Raw genomic sequence first — 14,824 nt, forward strand, 5'->3', positions numbered from 1 at the left:
AGAATGTATATTTTATTGATTTTTCAAAATTTGAAATCTTTTTTTTGAGTGTTCTTGCTAGAGACCACAAATAAAATAATAGATAAAGAAAAGGAAAATATAAAAAATAATAAAACAATAAATAAAAAATTGAGAGGTAACCGAAAAGGGAAATAGCTGGGATAAAAGAAAATAAAAAGCACAAAAAAGGGAAAGTCATACTGGGTTCAAGATAAATATTAAGTTGAATTTTACACAGGAGAAAATCTTTCAAAAAGATCTACCAACTATGGCACATTTGTCTAGTTTGCGACTACGAGTGACAAGATCAAATATTTAACCTAGTTTAAAAGAATTTCAATATAAGTATATGATAATTTTATCATCTTAACGGGTGCCATGCCACCCATCCTAAAGGGGTGAATCCGCCCTGGTTACCCGTAAGCATTCGTACAATACTTGGTTAAATCTAAGAAAAATATATTTAAAGTAAAGTACTTGTTAGTAACTATTCGTACAATACTTGATTGAATCTAAGAAAAATATATTTAAAACGAAGCTCCAAAAAAAATTTAATATTGAATTTCTGCTAGTACAAGCATGGTCGCATGGAGTAATTTAGTTCATCCAGACAAAGAGAGGAATTAACCTAACGTATTCATTATTAGACTCGAACCTTTTGCTTTTAAGGTTGTTGCCTTAATAACCGTTAGGCTACTCCGAGACTCATCGAAGAAAATATCATAAAATTAAAAGTTTATCTAAGGTTTTAATAAAATACATGGGACAGTTTTCCTTTTGTTTCTGGATACAATTTAGTTTTTTTTTTTAATTAGATTTATACAAGATAATTTATCCTTGTAAACTACTTAAGAGAATGTAGCAGATTATTTTAAAATGTTGATAATTGATGATGATGGTGCCATATTGGATATACAAATATTCAATACGTAGTAGAATATTTTTTAATTTACGAAAAAAAAATATATATTCTTTTCGTTTTCATGGTGGGACCTGTCGTAATGGCTTCTAGTGATTTATTATGTTTCAATTGTGAGACTAATTATGAAGGTGTTTCCAACCTTTTGCCCCATAGTTTGTTTATTTTTCTTTTTATGAGCTATATATTTGGGTTCGCTTACAATAATTTAATATTGTGGCCGTTGGAATTTGGAATAGACTCGTCCACTGTGAAACTAGTGACTTTTTCTTATTCTTGATGAATTTAGCTTTTATTGACTATGATTTTTAGAAGGTTTTACATGTGTGATTCGACAGATAATTAAGTATTACTAATACTTTTAGTTTATCAATCAATAAAAATAGTTTGCTATAAAATAATTATATGCATACACCAAATGATAAATTAAAAGACAAACAATAAGTTTGCTCAAATGAAGATGAAAAAAGAGAAAAAATTACCACACAAGGATGAAAAATTCCCAACCGTAGATTATAGTATGGCAATTCCCAACCGTAGATTATAGTATGGCAATTCCCTCGTCTAAACTGAGGGCTTTTTTTGCTCTCTGTACGTGAGAGCATTATCCTCTCAATGAGGCTACAGCCTTTGAAGATAACTGCTGAAAAACCACCTTATCCATAATTCTCTATCCACGTTCTTCATTCACATCCTAAAATAACCGATCACAATTGACGCGTTAATCTTTTTTTTACTCATCTTTCTGTAACTTTATTGTTTATCTACCAAATACTATCCAAATATTCATGTGTCTTATATTATAGTAGTAGCCAACTGGATTACAGACGTGCTATCTAAATTATCCTAAAACAGAGTGAGACCACACTGGAACGATGGAGGATGAAATAACTAATCGCTTTCATAAATTCATCCTTTCTGAAGAAGAAACAAATGCTGTTGCACTTGATTTTCCAGATATTCAATCAAGTATGAAAGACTGTGAAGTAAGTTTACTCGGAAAGGTAATTTCTGATAAAAAAGCAAACTTCCAAGGTGTTAAGAATTCCATGCTTTTGGCTTGGGGAAATCCAGCAGGATGGAAAGTATGGAAAAAGTCTATTTTGGTAACCCATGGTTGTATGATCGCTACCTTCTCAATATTCATCCTTGGGAGCCAGGTTTGGAGAGTGATTCTCCGGTATTTAACGTATGCAATATGTGGGTTCAGGTATGGAATATACCATTACACTGGATGTCGAAGGATGTGGGACGTAAAATAGGGCATGCGCTAGGAGGTGCTGTTGATATTGTTATTCCAGAAACTGGAAGTAGAGAGGGGCGACATATGCGACTCAAAGTTATGATGAACATAAACAAGCCGCTTCTCAGAGAGAAGTTGATTAATCTAGGATTCGAAACTAAATGGATCGAATTAAGATATGAAAATCTACCCTATGTTTGTTACTACTGCGGTATGCTTGGACATAACGATAAAAATTGTGTACAAAAAGAGAAGGACATACGTGCTGGTACTATCAAGGGCGATCAGTTTGGACCATGGCTAAGGGCAGAAAATCATGCGCTTTTCTCTGAAAATTTGAGACGCCAAGGAGGGACAACTAACAACGAAGGTAATACTATGGTTAGAAATCGCAACCCGACACAAATCGTGGGCAGAAATGGTGAAGGAACCAGTAAAAGCCTGATACATCTGGATGAGGGTGCTGATTCGACTGATACACAACCAGCGAGGAAAGCAAATGTTATTGAGGTTGAACAGAATGGCTTAAAAGGAAAGACAATTATGAGTTCGATTGGTAAAGCGGACGATGAAGCAACTACTGATTTGGCTAATGTTATAAAAGAAAAAAAGCAAAAACAGATGGTGGAGCGGGAGGCCAGCCCAAAATGGCCTCCCTCCTCTCAATGAAGACACTGGTGTGGAATTGCCGAGGCCTGGGGGTCCTTGACAATTCCCTTTCCGAAGGAGACAATTCGTCTCCACTCCCCAAGTATGATATTCTTAAGTGAAACGAAGAACAAGGAAAGAATAGTATTGCGGGTTCAAAGACAACTGAATACAGAGCATGCTATCATAGTGTCACTACCCAAAATCTAATCATGGTCGTGATGACGCCTATCATGTTACAAGGCAAACCTATTTTCCAAAATATTACTACTAAACCGATTATAAGAATTTAATAAAACATTTCAACATTTGAAATTTCTCATAAACTAAATCAACTCTAAATATAATTTTTGAAATACGGAAACGAGCCCCAACATCGGGGTGTCACTAAGTCATGAGCGTCTAAATCTATGAACTAAGAAATGAAACTGTCTAACTGTCAATACAATCCAAAAGAAGAAATGATAAAAGGAGTAACAAGGTCCTGCGGACGCTAGCAGCTGCCTTGCAATCTCCACAGATAGCCAGCATGAACTCAACGATCGCCGCGCTCTAACTCACGTGAATCTGCACATAAAGTGCAGGGTGTAGCATGAGTACAACCACCTCAGCAAGTAACAAAAATAACTAAGGAATTGAGCAATAGTGACGAGCTAAATAAAACAGTTCAATTATTTATTTTCACAATTTAAAAATAAACAAGTAAATTCCATAACTCAGTAAATACCACAAAGAAGTTTAACAGATAAATGCAGCAACAACACAAATAAATACAACCTCGCAGCAGTGTCACTCCATCACTCATCACTCGCACTCAGCACTCAATACTCAAAACACTCAACACTCTGCGCTCACTGGGGGTGTGTACAGACTCCGGAGGGGCTCCCAAAGCCCAAGCGCTAAGAACGGACAACTCACCTGCCATCATATCAATACCTAGATCCGTACGATTAACTCACGTGCTAAGCGGACAACTCACGTGCTATGGTATCAATACCTGGACCCGCACAGTCAACTCACGTGCTACGCGAAAAACTCACGCGCTATGGTATTAATATCCTCACAACCAATCCCTCGGCCTCACTCAATCATGTACCTCACTAGCCTCACCATCATCAACGAATAAGGGAACACAACCCACATCAAGTATCACAATATATTAGCAAATAATAGAGACTAATGTAAACATGTACAATAATTTCTATGACTGAGTACAAATAATGTGAGCATGAATAAAGCCTAAGCATGATCTCTAACATGAAGGCAAACAAGTTCAACAACAAATAAACACATAACCACAGATAATAGCCATTAGGCCTCACAGCCTCACCGGACGGACCAAGTCTCAATCCGTTGCGGTGCACACCCACACACTCATCACCTAGCGTGGGTATCACTTTTAAACAATCACGTGATGTCAAATCTCCGGGTTTATACCCTCAAAGCTAGAGTTAAAACTGTTACTTACCTTAGCAGCGTAAGGATCATACTTAGGGATGCCCTCGTCTCTGGACTCGGTCTCCTAATGCTCTGAATTTATTCACAATCAGTACAATACTATCAATATACGCTAATGGAATGAATTTCACAAGAAAAACTATCAAATTATGCCAAAAATCCGAAACCGACCAAAACCCGACCCCCGGGCCCACGTCTCGAAATCAGTAAAAAAAATAGAAGAATAATAAACCTTGTCCTCTTCCATACCAAATTCATGAAAATTCGACATCGTTAGGTCCTTCAAATCCTTAAATTACTCCCAAAAAATTTCAAGCCCTAACCCTTCATTTTCACTAATTACCATGATTAAACAATAGAAAATCACCATATATACAAGTATTAGGGCTCAAGTAACTTATCTCAACGAAACCTCCTTGATTCCCTCTTCAAATCTCTCCCAAAGCTCCAAAACCGAATAGAAATGGTGAAGAACGCACCAAAATTCGCGAAGTGTGATATATAGGATCTGCCCCAGGGATTCCACACCTGCGGACTCGTATCTGCGGTCCCAAGTGCGCATATGTGAAAGTCACTTAGATGCCAAGCTTCGCACGTGCGGTATCCCCTTCGCACCTGCGGGCTTGCAGGTGCGATCCTCTTTTCCGCACCTGCGCTCAATGCCAGGCCTCCATTTTCCGTATCTGCGACATGCCATCCGCACCTGCGGTTCCCAATCCACAGGTGCGGACACACTAGGACAGCAGCTCTAGCTGCATTTCCAACACTCAAACTCCCCGATACCTATCCAAAATCATCCCGAGCCCATCGGGACCTCAACAAAAAATACCAACAAGTCATATATCAACATACCAACTTATATAGTCAAACCTTCGAATCACTCAAAACAACACCAAATCATCAAATTACCTTTGGATTCAAGCCTAAGAACTTCTAAATTTTCAAATTCGGCAACCAGTGCCGAAACCAACCAAACCACGTCTGAATGACCTCAAATTTTTTACACAAATAAAAAATGACACTACGAACCTACTCCAACTTTCGAAATTCCATTCCGACCCCAAAATTAAATTTTCCACTGCTGACCGAAATCGCCAAATTTCAAATTTCGCCAATTCAAGCCTAATTCTACCACGGACCTCTAAATCACATTCCGGACGCACTCCTAAGTCCAAAATCACCTAACGGAGCTAATGGAATCATCAGAATTCATTACCGAGATCGTTTACACATAGGTCAACATCCAGTTGACTTTTTCAATTTAAGTTTCTACTTAAGAGACTAAGTATCTCAATTCACTCTGAAACTACTCCGGTCCCGAACCAACTAACCCAATATAACTCAACACAGCTGAACAACACATAAAGAAGCAGTAAATGGGCGAACGGGGTTATAATATTCAAAACGACTGGCCGGGACGTTACATTCTTCCCTTCTTAAATAAATGTTCGTCCTCGAACGAGTCAATCAGAAGAACATACCTGAAATCACAGTATCTGAAGCAATAACGTCTAGCCTAGCTGGGAGGGCATAGAAACGGGCCTGAACCCCCATAGATCTGCCTCCTCCTCTCGGGCGGTCCACAGGTGACTAGGCTCCGCCCCTAGCTGGCTGAACTCTACCCCTAGCTGGCTGGGCGGGTGGTGACATAACTGGTGCTGTAGTCGGAGGCTGAGTACTCCGCTGCGGAGTCCCACCCAACATCCTAGGGCAATATCTCGCAATGTGACAAAAATCCCCGCACTCGAAACAACCCCTCCCCTGATGAAACGGTTGCTCCTGATGCCCAAAAGAATTACCCGATGATACCTGAGCGGGCGAGGCATAATGAGAACCTTGTGCTGGCAATGCACTGAATGATGGGTGACCCTGCTGAAACTGGTCCTGCTGAAACTGACCTCCTTGAGGAGCACCACTGGAACCACCCTGACCACGAGGCCTATTAGCCTTCCTCTCAGTCCTCTCCTGACCTCGAACCATCTCAATCTGTCGAGCAATATCGACAACCTCATCAAAGGTAACCCTAGATACTCTCTCCCTGGTCATAAGCAATCGAAGCTGAAAACTGAGGCCATCTATAAACCTCCTGATCCTCTATTGGTCTATGGGAACCAACCAGACCACATGATGAGCTAACTCGGAGAACCGCATCTCATACTGTGTAACAGATATCTCACCCTGGCGAAGCTTCTCAAACTGCCTGCGCAACTCCTCTCTGCGGGACTCAGGTACAAATTTCTCCAGAAAAAGAACGGAGAAATGCTGCCAAGTAATGGGTGCTGCGCCAACAGGCCTACGCCTCTCGTAAGTATCCCACTATCTGAGTGCAACCCCAGAAAACTGAAAGGTAGTGAATGAGACCCCATAAGTCTCCAAAATACCAGCAGTACGGAGTATCCTCCGACACATGTCCAAGAAGTCCTGAGCGTCCTCTCTCTCTGTGCCACTGAAAGGTGGCGGCTGGAGTCTCCCAAACCTCTCCAGCCTACACTGATCATCCTCAGGCATAGAAGGAACCACATAATCCTGTGCAGCTGCAACCGGCTGGACTGGTGGTGCCTCCGGTGTCTGAAGTCCCTGAATAACCTGCTCGGGTGTGCGAGCGACGGGAGTCTGAGTGCCTCCCCCAGCCTGAAGAGTAGCTGCGGCCGTCGAAATAGAGACCGCCTGAGCAAGGCCGGTACACGCTGTCAGAATCTGAACTAGGGCCACCTGAAGGCCAGGAATCACAATAGGCACAGGTGGTGCCTGAGGTGGTGCATCAACAACTGGAACCTGGTCTTGATCTGGGATAACCAGTCGATCTGTAGGTACAACCCCAGTTGTTGTATGGGTTGCACCTCTGCCCCTACCACGACCTCTACCGCGACCTCGGCCTCTCGCGGACCAAGCTGGTGGCTGACTCTCTTGACCGGTAGCGTGAGTCCTCACCATTTGTGAGAGAATAAAATACAGATGTTTAGTTACTAGAATACACATAACGTACGATAAGAATCCAAGAATGTGAAATTTTTCTAAGGGTTCTGCAGCCTCTCGAAGATAAGTACAGACGTCTCCGTACCAATCCACAAGACTCTACTAAACCCGCTCATGACTCGTGAGACTTATGTAACCTAGGCTCTGATACCAACTTGTCATGACCTAAAATATAACCATGGTCGTGATGGCGCCTATCGTGTTACAAGGCAAGCCTATTTCCCAAAATATTACTACTAAACCGATTATAAGAATTTAATAAAACATTTCAACATTTGGAATTTCTCATAAACTAAATCAACTCTAAATATAATTTTTGAAATACGGAAATGAGCCCCAACATCGGGGTGTCACTAAGTCATGAGCGTCTAAATCTATGAACTAAGAAATGAAACTGTCTAATTGTCAATACAATCCAAAAGAAGAAATGATAAAAGGAGTAACAAGGTCCTACGGATGCTAGCATCTGCCTTGCAATCTCCACAGATAGCTGGCCTGAACTCAACGATCGTCGCGCTCTAACTCACTTGAATCTGCACATAAAGTGCAGGGTGTAGCATGAGTACAACCACCTCAGCAATACAAAAATAACTAAGGAACTGAGCAATCGTGACGAGCTAAATAAAACAGTTCAATTATTTATTTTCACAATTTAAAAATAAACAAGTAAATTCCATAACTCAGTAAATGCCACAAAGAAGTTTAACAGATAAATGTAGCAACAACACAAATAAATACAACCTCGCAGCAGTGTCACTCCATCACTCATCACTCGCACTCAGTACTCAATACTCAAAACACTCAACACTCTGCGCTCACTGGGGGTGTGTACAGACTCCGAAGGGGCTCCCAAAGCCTAAACTCTAAGCACGGACAACTCACGTTCCATCATATCAATACCTGGATCCGCACTGTCAACTCACGTGCTACACAGATAACTCACGCGCTATGGTATCAATACCTGGACTTGCACGGTCAACTCACGTGCTACACGGACAACTCAAGCGCTATGGTATTAATATCCTCACAACCAGGCCCCTTGGCCTCACTCAATCATGTACCTTACTAGCCTCACCATCATCAACAAAAAAGGGAACACAACCCACATCAAGTATCACAGCATATTAGCAAATAATAGAGATTGAGGTAAACATGTACAATAATTTCTATGACTGAGTACAAATAATGTGAGCATAAATAAAGCCTAAGCATGATCTCTAACATGAAGGAAAATAAGTTCAATAACAAATAAACACATAACCACAGATAATAGCCATTAGGCCTCACAGCCTGACGGGACGGACCAAGTCTCAATACCTCGCGGTGCACACCCACACGCTCATCACCTAACGTGGGTATCACTTCCAAACAATCACGTGATGTCAAATCTCCGGGTTTATACCCTCAAAGCCAGAGTTAAAACTGGTACTTACCTTAACAACGTAAAGATCCTACTCAGGGATGCCCTCGTCTCTAGACTCGGTCTCCAAATGCTCTGAATCTATTCACAATCAGTACAATACCATCAATATACGCTAATGGAATGATTCCACAAGAAAAACTTTCAAATTATGCCAAAAATCCGAAACCGACCAAAACCCGACCCCCGGGACTATTTCTCGAAATCAGTCCAAAATGGCAGAATAATAAACCTTGTCCTCTCCCGAGTCTAACCATACCAAATTCATCAAAATCCGACATCGTTTATTCCTTCAAATCCTTAAATTACTCCCCAAAAATTCCAAGCCCTAACCCCTCATTTTAAATAATTACCATGATTAAACAACAGAAAATCACCATATATACAAGTATTAGGGCTCAAGTAACTTACCTCAACGAAACCCTCTTGATTCCCTCTTCAAATCTCTACCAATATCTCCAAAAACCGAATAGAAATGGTGAAGAACGCACCAAAATTCGCGAAGTGTGATATATAGGATTTGCCCCAGGGATTCCGCACCTGCGGGCCCTTTCTCGCACCTGCGATCCCAGGTGCGCATATGCGAAAGTCACTTAGACGCTAAGCTTCACACCTGCGGATGCCCCTTCGCACCTGCGGGCTCGCAGGTGCAATCCTCTCTTCCGCACCTACGCTCAATGTCAGGCCTTCATTTTCCGCATCTGCGACATGCCATCCGCACCTGCAGTGCCCAATCCGTAGGTGCGGACACACCAGGACAGCAGCTACAGCTGCATTTCCAACGTCCAATCTCCCCGATACCTATCCGAAATCATCCCGAGCCCCTCGGGACCTCAACTAAAAATACTAACAAGTCATATATCAACATACCAACTTAGTCGAACCTTCGAATCACTCAAAACAACACCAAATCATCAAATTATCCTTGGATTCAAGCCTAAGAACTTCTAAATTTTCAAATTCGACAACTAGTGCCGAAACCAACCAATCCACGTCCGAATGATCTCAAATTTTGCACATAAATTACAAATGATACTACGAACCTACTCCAACTTTCAGAATTCTATTCCGACCCCGATATCAAATTTTTCACTGCCGACCGAAATCGCCAAATTTCAAATTTCGCCAATTCAAGCCTAATTCTACCACGGACCTCCAAATCACATTTCGGACGCACTCCTTAGTCCAAAATCACCTAACGGAGCTAACAGAATCATCGGAATTCAAATTCGAGATTGTTTACATATAGGTCAACATCCGATTGACTTTTCCAATTTAAGTTTCTACTTAAGAGACTAAGTGTCTCAATTCACTCTGAAACTACTCCGGTCCCGAACCAACTAACCCAATATAACTCAACACAGCTGAACAACACATAAAGAAGCAGTAAATGGAGGAACGGGTTATAATATTCAAAACTACTGGTCGGGTCGTTACACATAGTGGATCCCATAGGATTATCTAGAGGACTACGCTTATTTTGGAACAATGATGTTCAGGTATGTCAATCTAACTCATCTTCATTTTATATTGAAACTTATATGCACGATACTTTATCGGATTATAAATATTGGTATGTATTTGTGTATTTAAGTACTGATAAAGCTATTCGTAAAAGTCAAATGCAAGAACTTATCTGTAGTTCTAATAATTGGGGTTCATTGTGGATAATTTCAGGAGATTTTAATGATATTATTGATAATTCTGAAAAGATGGGAGGTAGGATTAGAGAAACAACTTATTTTAGAGATTTCTCACGGAATGTTGGGGCTGTATATTTAGGTTTTAATGGAAAACCTTGGACGTGGTGGTGCTTTAGAGTAAATGACGGTACTATTCAAGAAAGACTTGATAGAGTTGTAACTTCCCCGAGATGGAGACTAGAATTTAATCTGGCACATGTTACTCACTTGGAAACGGAGGCTTCTGATCATACGGCTTTATTAATGAACACGGAGCCTAGCTCTATTAAAAGAAAAAAAAAAATTTACTTTGATAAAAGATGGAGTGGGAAGGAAGTAGTGAACAATATTATAGAGAAAACGTGGAATAGTCATCTGGGAGGTTTTGAACAATCAAAAATTAGTTTCAAAATTAAAAAGTGTCGAGTATCTTTGTTAGCTTGGCTAAGAGTGGGTAAGGAAAATTCGAAGAAGCGAATTCAAGGTATTAAAGATAGGGGATAAATGAACTAAGAAAAGATACTGTTAATTTCGACATTAATAAGCTGAAACTACTTCGTAAGGAACTAGGACAAGCCTACAGAGATGAAAAAGCATACTGGAAACAAAAGTCTAGAGCTTTATGGCTTCATGAAGGAGATAAAAATACATCCTTTTTCCATATGAAACCATTCAGAGACGAAAATGTAATAGTATTAAAGGTTCCAATTAGATGATGGTCATTGGGTCTCCGATCAAGTTGATATTGTAAAGGAAGTAGAAAGATATTATAAACTATTATTTACTACTTCTAAACCAACAAAATTTGATTCCATCTTGAATTTAATTCCTCTTTTGGTTGACAATTCTATAAATGATAGTCTTATTAAAGATGTTATTGATAATGAGATTCGAAGAGCTCTATTTAATATGCATCCTCTCAAAGCACTAGGAATAGATGGTATGACTCCTTTTTTATTTTAAAAATATTGGAATATTCTTTCTGTTGACTTATGTGCAGCAATTAAAAGTTTTTTCCAGTTAGGTTACCTTCTCCCTTCATGGGATCAAACTCTTATAACGTTAATCCCTAAAGTGAAAAATCCAAGTGGTATTAGTCAATATAGACCTATAAGTTTGTGTTCAACTATCTATAAAATTATTTCTAAGATTATTGTTGGTAGATTGAAAACATATTTACCTAAGATAATTTCTCCTAATCAAGACAAATTCTAGACAATGTTGTTTTATCTCATGAATTAATACATATCCTAAAGAATAAAAGAAGAGGTAATAACAAATACATGGCTTTGAAATTGGATATGGCTAAAGCTTATGATCGTGTTGAATGGATTTATATCCAACAATTACTTCTGAAAATGGGTTTTCGTGAGACATTCGTCACTTGGATTATGCTTGTATTACTACACCTACATACAAGTTTAACATAAATGGGCAAATAGCTGGTGAAGTGATACCTACCAGGGGATTAAGACAAGGTGATCCTTTGTCACCATATTTGTTCTTAATATGTGCCGAAGGTCTTTCTAGACTATTAAACCATGCAGAATGCCAAAGGGATATTTAAGGTCTAAGTTTAGTTAGAGGGGGACTTGCGGTAAATCACCTTTTTTCGCGGATGATTCTTTATCTTTTGTTCTGCTAATATCCAAAATGCTACTAATATCTCTAAAATTTTAAATATTTATGAAGAATGTTCTGGACAGAAGGTGAACTTGGATAAATCAACGATAATATTTAGTAAAAATACTCTTGAAAGTGATAAAGATGGTATTATTGCAGAGCTAGGCCAACTACAAAGGAATAACTTAGGCTTTTATCTCGGTTTGCCTGCAGTAGTTGGAAGATCTAAGAAGAAAATGTTGGAGTTTATTAAGGATAGAGTGAGGACAAAATTAAGGATTGGAAAAATAATTTTCTAAGTCCAGCCGGAAAAGAGGTAATGCTTAAATTTGTCTTATCCGCGATTTCGGCTTATGCTTTATGTTGTTTTCAATTCCCAGATAGCTTATGCAAAGAGATTACTACTATTTTTTCTAATTTCTGGTGGGGGCAAAATGAGGACAGGAGGAAAATGCATTTTGAAAAATGGGAAAATCTTTGTTTAGCAAAATCAAAAGGTGGTATTGGCTTTAGAGATTTAAAATCTTTTAACCAAGCTTTATTAACTAAACTTGCGTGGAGAATTTTAACTCAACAAGATTCATTACTCTTTAAAATTCTCAAAAGTAAGTACTTTCAAAATAATTCTTTCCTTAAAGCTACTATTTCATCATCTAGTTATTGGGTTTGGAAAAGTATTATTTGGGGAAGAGAGCTATTGCAAAAAGGAATTCGATGAAGGGTAGGAACAGGTGAAAATATTAAGGTATGGATTGATCCTTGGATTCCTAATTCTAGTGGATTTAGACTGCAACATTATCAAACGCAAGTGAATACAGAGTTGCAAGTTAATGCCCTTATTTATCAACAGACGCATACTTGAAAGTTGCACGATCTTCAAAATTTATTTTGTATTGATGATATTCATGCTATTTTATCCATCCCCATCTCTACTACGGGCTCTTTGGATAGAATTATTTGACATTATTCTAAATCAGGTAATTATGAGGTTAAATCAGGTTATCATTTAGCTAAAGAAATTGCAAGATGTAAAGATGGTAACAATGCTAGACCTCAATCTAGTCATCACTCTTTTTCCAAAGCTTTTTGGGAGTTTTTATGGTCTTTGAACATTAAGAACAAATATAAACATTTTATTAGGAAATGTATTTTGAATGTGCTACCTGTTAATTATACTATTTCAAAACGTTTAAGGCATGTATGTGAAGTATGTAAGGTTGGTGGCTTAGAAAATAAAACTATTGATCATATGCTATTTAGATATCATAAAGCTCAGATAGTTTGGAAATTAAGTCCTATTAATTGGCCTAACTTAGAACATACTTTAGATTTTGCTGCGTGGTGGTATGATGTTTTCATTAATGCTAATAAATATCTTGATTCTATTGAAATTGTTAAACTAAGCATTTCAATTATGTGGCAAATTTGGAATAGAAATTTGTTGAATTTTTATGGGGATATATGTGAACCTAATGAAATTGTAAACAAAGCACTTTTTGATTTTCATGAATATGAAAATTCTATGTTTACTATCTCTTCTCCTTCCCACACATCTGATTGTTCTGATAATAAAAATATCACTGTGGCACAAGATGGTGTTGTTATGTTTGCAGATGTTGGGTTACAATTGGAAAAGAAGATGGCAAGCATTGGAGTGGCGGCTATGGATAGCTATGGTCATTTGCTTCAAGCCTTTGGCACCACAATTCAATTTGTTGGGAAAGCCATTACTGCTGAAGCACTAGCAATTCGTGAAGCTCTGGAAAAAGCTAGAGAAAATGGATGGTCAAAGGTGCATATTCTATCAGATGCAAAAAATGTGATGGATATGATAAAAAAAAGGATAGTGGTCTCATGGGAGATAGAGACTACTTGTGAAGATATCTGGAAGATGATGAATTCCTTTGAAGATATAAATATTGAATATGTTCCTAGATCTTGGAATATTTTGACACATAATTTAGCCAAGTTTTCTATTTTGCTATTACATAGAATTAATTGGGTTTCTACTTTTCCTAGTTGGATTATAAACGATGCAGTTGCATCCTTTGACTCTTTGAGAGCTATTATTATATAATATAGTAAAGTTGTTTGTTGAAAAATAAAATTATAGTATGGCAAAATGTAATGATAAATATAAATTCACAATGTCGTAGCATCCTACAATTTTGAAAGAAAAATTGGGAATATACCGAATGCAATTGTTACTTAATTTGGTTTATTAATTCGTCGTGTATATGCTACGTTTCATTGAGCTTGACGCCTGGATGCAAGCCCAATTCTGCAAAAGGTAATTCATATTCCTTAATTTGGGTAATTTGCGGTCGTGTTCTATATTTGTGTTATCTTTTAACTTGTACCCTATTTTTAAAAATTATTGATTTGGTAGCCAGCTGATCAAAAATCTGTAATAATATGACAATTATACCCCTCACAAAAGATATAAAATATGTATCACGCATTAATCGCGTGATCAGCAACCTCATTCGTGAAAAAGATCTCCTCTATCACTCCCTCCCTCATCAAAAGATCTCCTTAAACCCTGGTCGAAGATCTCCTCTCCTCTCAGCAGCTTTATCAAAAAATCAGAAACTTGAACCAGATTCATCTTTAGAATTCAAAATTACAAAACACATTATAAGTACTGAAATTCATCTTCAGAATCGCATTAGATTGTGAAACTGATTTAACTTCATGATATATGTTTCTGGAATTATTTTCATAATTCGTTATGCTTTTTAAGTTTTGAACTTAAAAACAAAATCTGAATTCAATTAAAGCCTATAGTTATTTTCACTTATGGTCATTTACAAATCACACTTGCATGAAGTTGTTTGACAGATAAGCATGAAGTT

The 14,824-nt window shown here is 38.3% G+C and overlaps 2 protein-coding genes across 2 annotated transcripts; both read left to right on the forward strand.

Moving 5' to 3' along the window:
* The first annotated feature begins 1,794 nt into the window (after positions 1-1,794).
* LOC138910325 (uncharacterized) lies at positions 1,795-2,831 on the forward strand. Its single transcript, XM_070201556.1, has 2 exons — positions 1,795-2,025; positions 2,130-2,831. The coding sequence occupies exons 1-2, from the start codon at positions 1,795-1,797 to the stop codon at positions 2,829-2,831; spliced, it is 933 nt and encodes a 310-aa protein (XP_070057657.1).
* A 10,552-nt stretch (positions 2,832-13,383) lies between these two features.
* Positions 13,384-14,046, forward strand: LOC138910326 (uncharacterized). Its single transcript, XM_070201557.1, has one exon. The coding sequence runs from the start codon at positions 13,384-13,386 to the stop codon at positions 14,044-14,046; it is 663 nt and encodes a 220-aa protein (XP_070057658.1).
* Positions 14,047-14,824: the final 778 nt, after the last annotated feature.

The sequence above is a fragment of the Nicotiana tomentosiformis genome, chromosome 4 (assembly GCF_000390325.3).
Source record: "Nicotiana tomentosiformis chromosome 4, ASM39032v3, whole genome shotgun sequence".
Taxonomy (NCBI): Eukaryota; Viridiplantae; Streptophyta; class Magnoliopsida; order Solanales; family Solanaceae; genus Nicotiana; species Nicotiana tomentosiformis.